Raw genomic sequence first — 12,500 nt, 5'->3', positions numbered from 1 at the left:
TCGCTGCGCAGAATCAAAGGAAAGGTGATAAAACAAATGTCGAATGCAGATGTGTGTTCATTTCCTATGGTGTTCAAATGAATGACAATTAATAATATAGATAATGTTGGTGAGGGCTTTAAAGTTATTGACTTATTGGCAAGACAGGAAATCATTTCCTTGAGGAACAAACCCAAAATAAGATGTCACAAGCCCCCCCTGAGATGCCTCTGCGCCCCCCCAGGGGGGCTTACGCCCCACTTTGAGAAACACTGGGCTAAAGGGAACTTAGCGGACGCTGTGTCATGCCATGTCACAGTGCCGGCAAGTGGGGCCCACCAGTGACTGTTTTTATACAGTCACTGTGGACAGGCAGGGCTGATGACAGCTTAGACGGGGCCCCAGGAGAAAGTGTTGTGAAAGGACCCCTACGCCAATACATTGGTCAAAGACCTATTTTTGGGGGGCTCAGATGTTCGGTGTGGTAACGTCGTTTAATGCCCGTAAATTAATTAGAAATTGTGGTTGAGATGCTGCAATGAATTAGCCTGGTTCTAACGCAGACCCTTTGTGCATTTTCGCTCAACTTCGTGAGCTCGCACAAGGAGAAACGCCCATCTGCGTGAGAACCAGGTTAGCAATGAATATGCTTCTTACAGTATGCATGCATAGTCCACTAAAAACAAACAAACAAACAAAAAATCCATACAATAGTGGCGCCACCCTGGCGTGTGCTAGTGTTGAAACGTTACTGACCCACATACAAACATCCTGAGGACCTATTTCACTCTGAGGACCCCCACCTATCCTTTGGGCCCGGAACAATTGACCCGTTTGTCTCCCTCCTTTCGGCTGCAGAACTGAAGGCAGGTCTGTGTGTGTGAGACAAATTTTAATTATGACTTTATGAATCTAGGTATCATATTAAAGGGGCACAATGTAGGATGATGTGGTTTTCACGGTGCCAGTGGCATGCCTGTCTCAAAATCATGAAAAAATGCTGTTTAGATAAACTCGCTGTAAGAATGTTTTTCATCATGGATTGCCAGCAGTTTATACAAATCTGAATACGGTACAAAATTCTTTTGTGTGAGAAGTGTTTTCCATAACACTCGTAGCGGACGGCTCTGACAAAAGTTACATTGGGGGTTTTCTAACAGCGGACCATGAAAGTGGTCGCGAGAGTCATCATTAACTTACTAATGACTCAAATGATGACCCGGGACAGTGATTAATTAAACGTTTAATCCCACATGGAGCCCCTTTAAAAAATAGAGAAAATGTGTCAGCAATTCCTTGCCCCTTCACATGCCGATTTCATGTAATGGCGACAAACATTTCTATTGTGACTAAATTGACAATCTGATACAGCGCCGCCATGTGGGCGATGAAGGAAGCGCAACAATGCTGGACTTCAGTGTACTTTTCCTACAGCAATAGTCAGACCTACGTACATTTTGGTGCAAATGATCTAAGTACAATGAAGATGTTAAATTAATAAGGGGCTTTTTGATATGTTGCAAGATAACAAAATGGCAGTTTAATAAATCAAGGTATCTCTCTTTTTTTTAATTGATCATCACAGGTATAGGTGAAGTGGTGAGAGAAGCATAATGATAATTTAATTTCCTTTGGGAGTAATACAATTACTACTCTCTGATCTACATTTACTGTTTTTAAAGTTGATGTTATAGAGGGTCAATGACATTTTAGTAGTAGCACATGCCAGAGTGGTGCAACCACAACTAATGGTATGGATTAAATGGTTTTTTTGTTTGTTTTTACTGTATTATTGAGGCATATTCACTGCAGTACATTAACCCCCTTAAGACATAGCGTTGTAAATTAGCTGTTACCAGAATGGCAATGACCAAGTCGTAATGTATTACTAAAGGCCCCCTGCCACTGTCATAGCAGTGTAGTACAATAGTAGTTAACTTTCAATGTCTATTACAGCGTGCCACAGGAGGTATGGCGTGCATTAAAGGGCTACCTACCTATTACTTATTAATTTATGGGCCTTAGCTATGGTTGTGCCACCTGATGTCTGAGCCAAAAAAAAACCCACCATTGACCCTCAGACAGGCACAAGTCGACACAGACAGTGATATTTTCACAGTACTCTGTGTGCTGAAGCTCATATGCCAGTGTGTACATGCATGCATGACCACAAGTGTCATGCTCTGATTTGCTTCCTGTATACCATGCTACCACATGTGACCCAAATTCATACAACTGCCAAAAGCCATCATTCAGGTCTGTATTTAGAAGCTGCTTTACAGCAGATAGGAATAGAATGGAATGGAATAGAATAGAATAGAATAGAATAGAATAGAATAGAATAGAATAGAATAGAATAGAATGGAATGGAATGGAATGGAATGGAATAGAACAGAACAGAACAGAACAGAATGGAATAGAATAGAATAGAATAGAATAGAATAGAAAATAATATAATATAATATAATATAATAGAATATAATATAATATAATAGAATAGAATAGAATAGAATAGCACAAACACTTAATCTGAATCAGAGGTAAGAACGGGTAAAAAAATCCAAGCCCGAACCGACATGGGCCCATGGGAATTGGGCCGGGCCCGGCCCGAGGCCGACTAATTATTGGATGTGTAGGCCCGAGCCCGAGGGAAGCCCGAAATTTCAAATTTTATTTATAAGGAGGGGTGATCTATGATAACAAATCAAAGCCCTTAAATTAAAGCCATTAAAGTATTTTGTTACGAAATCTAAGTTAAATAGACTGTATAAACATGCAGGCCATCTTTTATATTTCTGTGTATGCTGCACTGCAGTGCACAGAGGTTACATTAAGCGATAATCCATCATTGACGCTTTTTTTAAGAGTTGGCGGAAAATTTTAAGGGCGTCCGTCATTTTGACCGGCTGATCATTGGGCCATAAGCCACAGCAGCAGTACGACCTTAAAAATCTAGCGCGGCACTTTCACAGAGAGAGACAGCGAGACAAAGAAGAACAACGACGCGAGCAGCAGAACAGGAATGAAGGAGTTCTTGAATTGCCATTGCAAGAGTTTATTAGGCTACAGTATGTGTCGGGTTGATGAGGCGACCTCTGTTTTTTGCAGACCACGCGTCTCTCGTGGCCAAAACACGGCCGAAATGCCTCAGCGCACTGTGATGGGAGGGAGAGGCGAGGGAAAGCGCGTGCATTCTAGCAGCAGGCACTGCACTGCTGGATTATCAACTGACGTGGAATATTATTAACGCACAGCCTACATAGCCTATTTATTTATTTAAAAAAAAAAAAAAAAAAAACTGTCAACGATAGAGAAGCCGAACCCGACCCTACCCGAACGTAATGAGTGACATTTCAGGCCCGACCCGACCCGAAATTGGCTCGGGTTCGGGTTCGGGCTCGGGCCTGGGCCAAAAATCATAGGTCTAATCTGAATCTACCATCAGTCTTGTCTGTCACGGATTGGCTACCTGGACATTGTTGTTTCAGTTTCAAAATGGGCCTATGATCTTTGCTGCTGTTTCCACGGTTGTTGTGATGTGTTACCAGGACCTGTGATGTCCCCCGCTGTGCGTGATGGATGTGGGCGTAATTAATTACAGTTTTTCTCGATTGCCTCCACACAAGTTCTGGTACTTCACACACAATTCTCGGAACATCTCACCCATTTCCCAACTCCCCTAACCAATGTCACTGAACACTAAACACAATTCCTTATTTACACTTGCATTTCAGTTTTAAAACAAACTCTTTTCAAACCACTACACACAATTTTCTGGATTACACACAATTTTCATGAAGAAAAACCCTGGTTGTCGCATTGAACACACTGCCATTCAAAATACTAAAATCAACTGCCACCCTATGTTCACTTCCTCATCAGATGGGCAAACTCTCTTCATACCGGTTTACAATCTGAAATCATCACCCCTTAAGGACACACATTGCATGTGATATTGATGAAAACATGAGTGGATGCAGTGAGAAAACACATTTGTTTAGTTTTTGAACTCCAAAAGATGTTATACACGAGATCACTTTCATGTGGTTACCCAATATTTTACAATAAATTAGTACATTTTTAAAAAATGTCAGAAAAATATGTAAAATATATTTTTTGCCACACATTTGTGCTCTCCGATTTACGTAAAAACAATATTTCAGTATTTTACTACAGAAAAATACCCTCTTTAGTGAGTAGAACAGTGAAGAAAATAAGTTTCTACTGTGTGTCAAGTTGAGTATAGAGTTTTACCTTGTGCATATTAGTGTTCAATGGTTCACATAACAGTGTATTGAAATGACTGCTTGTGTGTGCCATTTGAGAACAAAATGAGGTTTTTAGAAGAGAGTACATTGTTTTGAGACAAGACGTGCATTTTTCAGAGGAAGTGAAGAGTTCTGCCCGTTGCGTGTGAGGTTTGGAGATTTGTGTGTAGAGTTCTGAGAATTCGAGAACTGATTCAGAAAATTGTGTGTAAGCAATCGAGAAAAACTGTAATTACCAGTGCTCTCCCCCATCCTCCTCCATGACTGAGCTGCCCTGAGCATGGTACCGTCCCGCTGCACTGCTCCCTTTCGGGCGCCATTGGGGGCTTAATGAGGTATAAATGCAATTTCGTTGTGTGCAGTGCGAGTGGGAGACGATGGGAGTTTGAGTTTCCCAGTTGTGCTCTCACTTCACTTAACTTCACTTCTGTGGTTGTCTTACCTTTGACTGTTGCAGTTCTCTGATGGTCTCCTGAGCCTTCTCCATGTTCTCGCTGGCTATGCTGCACTGCTGCCTCACCACGGCCAGCTCCCTCTTTATCACATAGTTCTCCTCCGCTTCCTGGGCACGTGTCACCTGACCCTGTCACAGCCAATAGGAGGAAAGAAAGAGAGAGAGAGAGAAAGAGAGAGCAAAGGATGTTGGGAAATATAGACCTGTACTACCCGGATTTTCATGCTGCGTTAAATACATATTCCACTGACACAGTGCACACTGCAAACAACATTGATGAGAAAAATAAACTGTGTGGAAAATAGCTTCAACATTACAGGTAACATAAACCCTAGTCTATATTTTAATATTTAAATGTCTTCTTTACAGCTTCACACAATGAAAAACAAGGTTTGTATAACTACCGTACATATTACAACAATGCAGGACACTCGAATCAACGCAGGGAAATGCAAAGTAGGACCTTGATGCACTCCTATGCCATTCGCATTCCACATGCAGGGTCTGTTACCTTTGATGCAGACATGGGTCATGACTACGTTTACAACCCTCTGGCTTTGGGACACAGCACAAGACAGTGCAACGCAGTACAGCACATGCCATTGAGGGAGGTAGGCTGACAGCTCAGGAGGCATTGGGGGGAAGGGGGGTTAGGGTGCTGGCAAACGTTATAACTGAATACGCTGACCACAAACTGTGCTTTGATGTAAATTGGGCAAACAAACAAACAGAAATATGGACAAACAGACAGACAGACAGGCAGGCAGACAGACAGATCGACATACAGACAGACAGATGTACGAACATACATACAGACCGACAGACAGACGTACGAACATACAGACAGACAGACAGACAGACGGACATACAGACAGACAGACAGACAGACAGACAGACAGACAGACAGACAGAGGGACATACAGACAGACAGACACACAGACATACAGACAGACAGTCAGACAGACAGACACATAACCAAACAAACAACTGGCATTCTCTCATGCAGCGTTGGTCTGTGATGGAGATGGAGGTTCTGTCCACTTTCATAATACATGTAATGTAATGGGAGAGGGGGATACAGTCAAGTGTGAGAGGGAAAGATGGTGGCAGGCAGGAGGGAGGAAGTAAAGGAGGGATGCAGCAAGCAAGACTGGGATGGAGGGATAGAAGAAAGTAGTGCAGAGCACAAGGAGAAGGGTAACACTTTATAACAATGGATGCATACAAAGATTTGGTAAATAATTAACTAATGATGAACAAAACATTAACACATGTTTTTACTATTTACTAAGTTTCATTAATGCTTTATAAAATATCTACACATAATATGTTCAAGATTTTACCAAGCTGTTAACAGAGTATTTTTTTTATTCATATACAAAAAAAAGTTGCAAATATTAACGTCTTGTTCATCATTAGCATGCCTAACAAATGTTTGATTTTGCTTTGTACATGCCTTACAAGTTACTTATACAGACACATTGTATGTATTAGTGCTAATAGATGTATCCCTAAAATAAAGTGTTACCATGCTTTTTATATGCATCCATTATCTTGAAATGTTACCAGGAGAAGAAGAGTTGTATACAGAATAGGAGTCATTGACAGAATACTGTACCTGGATCAGCCTATCGGCAAGAGCAGCACTCTCCTACAGTTTACAGTGAACGAAGGAGGAGAAGAGGAGAGGGGAAAAGAAGAGGAGAAGGAGGAGAAGAGGAGACGGGAAAAGAAGAAAGGGGTGATGACGAGAAGGGAAATGGAAAAAAGAGACATAAAGGTTGAGATAAAGGAAATTGGATGAAGAGAAAGAGAGAGAGGATAAGAAAAGATTCATGTTTTCAGGACAAAAAGATCAATGTAAACAAAGGTTCAGGAAAGGAAGAAAAAAATGGATGAAGAAGAAAATAGAGGAAACGACCAAAAAAAAATTAAAATGTAGGAAAAATAGGATTTGTATAATGACAACACAATGATAATTTAAAAAGGATGACAGGAAAAAAAAGACCAGAGAAGGAAGATAAGAAAGGATATATTTAGGAGCAAGAAATGTAGAGAAACATACTGGTCAAACAGATCACCTAGAGACACCCAAAGGGGAGAATAATATTATCATAGTCACTGTCACAGATGTATACGTAGATACAGACAAGGGGAAGATGATAGATTAAGGCATAGAAGGAAAGATAGAATAATATAGATAGTAGGGCTGTAACAATATTGTATCGAACCGAGAATGTGCGATACATACAGTCACGATACTGTATTGTGACGCAAGAAGGCAGTATCGAGTAGGGCTGTAACAATATTGTATTGAACCGAGAATTTGCGATTCACACAGTCACAATATTGTATCGTGATGCAAGAAGGCAGTATCGTGATATGCCCTTTCTGTTACGCTACAGTCCAGAGAACAACCACATGATATGATGTGATGTGCTTCAAAGTTTCAAATCTGCATCATTATTATGTTATCAATTATTATCCTATTCTATCTATAAACGATCATCAAAAAGCTATATTAAAAACAATCATGGGGTGTATTGAACTGTAGGTCAAAAATCGTGAGACGAACCCAATTGTGAGTTGAATCTATCGTTACAGCCCTAATAGGTGGGTAATATAGATCGATAAAAAGATAAAAGCTGGGGGAGAAATAGAGTGATAGAAAGAGTGAGAACGAGAGAAGAAGAGGGAGCTAGTAGAAGTTCTGTGCTGAAGTAAACAATGTCACTTGTACACACACACACACACACACACACACACACACACACACACACACACACACACACACACACACACACACACACACACACACACACACACACACACACACACACACACACACACACACACACTCGCACACGCACACGCACACACACACACTGCAGTGAGTCACAATTCTTAAATAATAGATAGAGTAACTCCAGTAAGAAAAGAATAGATGTGCAAACAGGCGTACCTTAGCACGCACACACACACACACACACACACACACACACACACACACACACACACACACACACACACACACACACACACACACACACACACACACACACACACACACACACACACACACACGTGCGCACACACACACACACACATCCTCCCCTTTCACCTTTTCCAGTGTCTCGATCCTCTGTTTCAGCAATCGGTTCTCTGTGCGTAGCCGCTGCACAGGGGAAAAAAAAAATAAATTATGTTTAAAAATAATGAAAAATAAAACTTAATACAATCTCTTTCTTTATTTTATTAATTGATTGCGATGCCAGAGCGGTAAAAATAAAGTAAAGTAAATTATTGAAATAAATAAAAACATGGTGTGTATTAATTCCCTGGTCCTGATTTGATGTATCCTATCTTTGTTATGGTCACCTGTCAAATTTCATTTCTGTGGTTCAGCATAAATTAAGAAGCACTATTATGCGCCGCTCTATTGCACTTCTTAACAGACATTTAGAACTATTTAGCGCAATTACCGAAAATGCCAGGACATAACTCTGAGTTCGCTTGAGTTTTGGAGTCTGTAAGTCTGTGTGTGTGTGTGTGTGTGTGTGTGTGTGTGTGTGTGTGTGTGTGTGTGTGTGTGTGTGTGTGTGTGTGTGTGTGTGTGTGTGTGTGTGTGTGTGTGTGTGTGTGTGTGTGTGTGTGTGTGTGTGTGTGTGTGTGTGTGTGTAGTCATATTGAAACATTGAAACACCACACGCTGCTCTCAATCTCACTATGCTAGCGTGACTTTAGCACCAGACCACTTGCATACACACATAATCATCGATCAGCGTGAGAGGCAATGCATGTCTAGGCAGCGGCAGCTAAAATACTGAGGACAGGCTAGATTTGTTTGGAGAGATTTTAAATTAACAAGAAACGATAGGAAAAACGTGAATAAAGAAAGAGGAGGGAGGAAAATAAGAAAGAAAGAAAGAAAGAAAGCAAGAAAGAAAGAAAGAAAGAAAGAAGAAAGAGAAATAAAGGGGTACCTTGATTTCAATTTGTTCTTCCATCTCTTTGTTTTTGATGGTAGTGTATTCTTTCTCCAGCCTAGGGGATAACACACAAAAGACAAATTGACCCCTCCTGAATTCATCAATATTCACTCGCACACACAGTGTGATTACTTTATTTGGAAGGACCAATAATTATTGAAAAACAATACAGTGCGCACGCGCGTAACCCGACATATTACTGCGCACTGCGTCCCCCTCTGAGCCACGAACTCGCCACCACATCAATGGGAGTCACAGCACGATACAGCTGGACTAAAGGACCAGTCCGATAGCCCAACGCTACCGATACTGTATGAGGCTTCGAGAGCGAGCTTTACTGACGTTCCACGCCATACTCTGCTACTTGGCCTCCATTACACATAAACACAAACACATAAACACACACACACACACACACACACTACAAGTATTCTGAAGATACAGTGTGGGTGTTTACATCAGTCTGTCCACAATATACGACCTCAATAGATGTGCGTGCTGACACAGAGCCAGAACTGGTAGCATGTCATGTCTGACTGAAGTCACGCAAATATAATCTTGATCAGAACGAAGATAGCCTGGGGTAGTGTAGTGTAGTGGTGCAGTGTGCTATATTGTGTTCCTGTAGTAGTGTATTGGATTGTGGTGTAGAGTGAGTTAGTGTAGTGTAGTGTAGTGTAGTGTATTGCAGTGTGGTGTATAGTGTAGTGTAGTGTAGTGTAGTGTAGTGTAGTGTAGTGTAGTGTAGTGTAGTGTAGTGTAGTGTAGTGTAGTGTAGTGTAGTGTAGTGTAGTGTAGTGTAGTGTATTGTATTGTATTGTATTGTATTGTAGTGTAGTGTAGTGTAGTGTAGTGTAGTGTAGTGTAGTGTAGTGTAGTGTAGTGTAGTGTAGTGTATTGTATTGTAGTGTAGTGTAGTGTAGTGTAGTGTAGTGTAGTGTATTGTATTGTATTGTATTGTATTGTATTGTATTGTATTGTATTGTATTGTAGTGTATTGTAGTGTAGTGTAGTGTAGTGTAGTGTAGTGTATTGTAGTGTAGTGTAGTGTAGTGTGAGGTAGTGCAGTCTACTGTACACAACACTACATTACACTACACTAGTGTAGTGTATAGAGGTGTGATAGTGTGCTAGTCTAGTCTAGTGTAGTGTAGTGTAGTGTAGTGTAGTGTAGTGTAGTGTAGTGTAGTGTAGTCTAGTCTAGTCTAGTCTAGTCTAGTCTAGTCTAGTCTAGTGTAGTGTAGTGTAGTGTAGTGTAGTGTAGTGTAGTGTAGTGTAGTGTAGTGTGGTGTGGTGTGGTGTGGTGTGGTGTAGTGTAGTGTAGTGTAGTGTAGTGTAGTGTAGTGTAGTGTAGTGTGGTGTAGTGTGGTGTGGTGTAGTGTAGTGTAGTGTAGTGTAGTGTAGTGTAGTGTAGTGTAGTGTAGTGTAGTGTAGTGTAGTGTAATGTAGTGTAGCGTAGTGTAGTGTAGTGTAGTGTATTGTAGTGTAGTGTAGTGTGGTGTAGTGTGGTGTGGTGTAGTGTAGTGTAGTGTAGTGCGCTGTACAGTAGTGCATTACATACTTCTTCATCTTCTTGGGGTTGTATTTGATCTGGTAGGCCCTCAGGATCAGCTTGTCTGGACAGCTGTCAAACTGGTGAGGGATGACCTTCTGGAAGTGCTGTGTTCACAGGCGACCACAAGACAACCACAGACCGGGGCACAGGAGGAAAGACAAAATGTGTGTCAAATGAAATCTGACTACAGACAAGTACCTACACAAAAAACTACAGGTAACAGTGAATGTTTTTTTCAGGCAAAATTGACATTTTAAAACCATGAAACTGTCAATAATGGCGATCGCCTCAAATATCATCTCAGAATAAATGAAAATAACTGCATACACTTATAATGATTTTGTGGGTCATACGAATTACAGAAACGATTTATTTCGATAAGCTATATTATCAGGTAAATATCAAGTGTGACTTACATGTTATAAGATACAGCAGCAGCAGTGTGAACCAATTGTCTTAAACCAGTGACTGAGCACAGTGCTAAAAAGCACACAAACTGCATGACTACTGTTCAGGCACTCATAGGAAGTGAATGTGGTGGCACAGATAACTGTCATTAACTGCCAAGTGCCAACCAAACTCACACACACCACCCCCATCTACTTCACAAAAGGATACATTTAAAGCAAAAACAATATAAGAAAGGTTGATAACATTATGGAACAGATGGTCCAGGAGGAAAGGAATGTAAAATATCTTTGGTCCAAGTGTTTGTGAGTAATACACGTACACTTTGACCAAAGATATTTTACATTCCTTTCCTCCTGGACCAACTGTATTTTTTATTTGTATTTTAAAACTCTGAGTGTGTGTGTGTGTGTGTGTGTGTGTGTGTGTGTGTGTGTGTGTGTGTGTGTGTGTGTGTGTGTGTGTGTGTGTGTGTGTGTGTGTGTGTGTGTGTGTGTGTGTGTGTGTGTGTGTGTGTGTGTGTGTGTGTCATACCTGTGACATGCCCTCCATGTCTAGTTGAATGAGGTCGGTCTGGTTGTACTGTAGGATGGCCATGCCCACACGGAATATAATCTCCAGCCCCTGAACACAGGAATACATATGCACATACAGTACTGTAGGATGGCCATGAACACAGGAATACATATGCACATAGGCCCCTTTGGTGATTCACATGAATACATACACATTGGCCCATTTAGTGATTTGTACAAATATTGTATTATACAAACACACATGCACAAGACCACGCATGCATGCACGCACGCACGCACGCACGCACACACGCACGCACGCACGCACGCATGCAGACACGCAGACAGGCACTCAAGCACACACACACGCACACAGACACTGGGTCACACACACTGATTTGCTCTCTCTCTCTCTCTCTCTCTCTCTCTCTCTCTCTCTCTCTCTCTCTCTCTCTCTCTCTCTCTCTCTCTCTCTCTCTCTCTTCTCTCTCTCTCCTCTCTCTCTCTCTCTCTCTCTCTCTCTCTCTCTCTCACACACACACACACACACACACACACACACACACACACACACACACACACACACACACACACACACACACACACACCTCTAGCACCAGGACTGGGAGGAAAGTGAGGAACCCTCTGACACTTGTCCATCCCTCTCCCTCTCTCTCTCTCTCTCTCTCTCTCTCTCTCTCTCTCTCATTATGACCGTACCTCGTACATGAAGATATCAAAGATGCGCGTGGCGACGGGCAGGGGGAGGAAGGTGAGGAAGAGGGTGAGGAACCAGGAGGAGGCGTACATGGAGGTGTGGAAACTCTGGGAGCGGAAATGCACATTCAGCTCCGGAAGCTGCTCCTGTAGGGAGAGAGAGAGAGAGAGAGAGAGAGAGAGAGAGAGAGAGAGAGAGAGAGAGAGAGAGAGAGAGAGAGAGAGAGAGAGAGTGAGTGTGTGTCTATGGATGAAATATCTACGGGGATACACAGCTGCAGGAGCTGCAAGGTCCGTCTGCAATCACATTGATCCTACGAGAGTTTTACATCATGACACACGTCACGTCTTTGTCAATGTATTTGGTTAGTCAGATAAGATTCCTAACCGTCATGCAACATTTTCATCCAGAATGTATTGCTGTCTGGCACTAGACTTGCGGCACAGACAGGCATATCATACAAGTAAAACAAAACAAAAAGATAATTGCTATTCACATCAGCAGCCCTTGACCTTGTGCAGTGCCGCCCTTATCGCTTGCGGGGTAAAAGAGAACCTTGACCTATTTTTGGACAGAAGAGGGGGACAAAAACGACGTCCCGATGCCAGGAGTTG

General features: G+C 41.8%; 1 protein-coding gene across 1 annotated transcript in view; it reads right to left on the bottom strand.

The window, feature by feature from the left end:
* Positions 1-12,500, bottom strand: part of evi5l (ecotropic viral integration site 5 like) — an 87,336-nt gene that overhangs the window by 22,947 nt on the left and 51,889 nt on the right. Inside the window, exons 7-13 of the mRNA XM_063199284.1 lie at positions 11,889-12,032; positions 11,188-11,277; positions 10,252-10,349; positions 8,685-8,745; positions 7,823-7,876; positions 6,320-6,352; positions 4,690-4,830 (exon numbers count right to left, since the gene is read on the bottom strand). Of these exons, the coding sequence (XP_063055354.1) occupies positions 4,690-4,830; positions 6,320-6,352; positions 7,823-7,876; positions 8,685-8,745; positions 10,252-10,349; positions 11,188-11,277; positions 11,889-12,032 (621 nt within the window). The remainder of the gene's footprint in view (positions 1-4,689; positions 4,831-6,319; positions 6,353-7,822; positions 7,877-8,684; positions 8,746-10,251; positions 10,350-11,187; positions 11,278-11,888; positions 12,033-12,500) is intronic.

Source organism: Engraulis encrasicolus, chromosome 1 (genome assembly GCF_034702125.1).
Source record: "Engraulis encrasicolus isolate BLACKSEA-1 chromosome 1, IST_EnEncr_1.0, whole genome shotgun sequence".
NCBI lineage: Eukaryota > Metazoa > Chordata > Actinopteri > Clupeiformes > Engraulidae > Engraulis > Engraulis encrasicolus.
The sequence above is the reverse complement of the archived record's forward strand: the minus strand, read 5'-3'. Positions and strand labels throughout refer to the sequence as shown.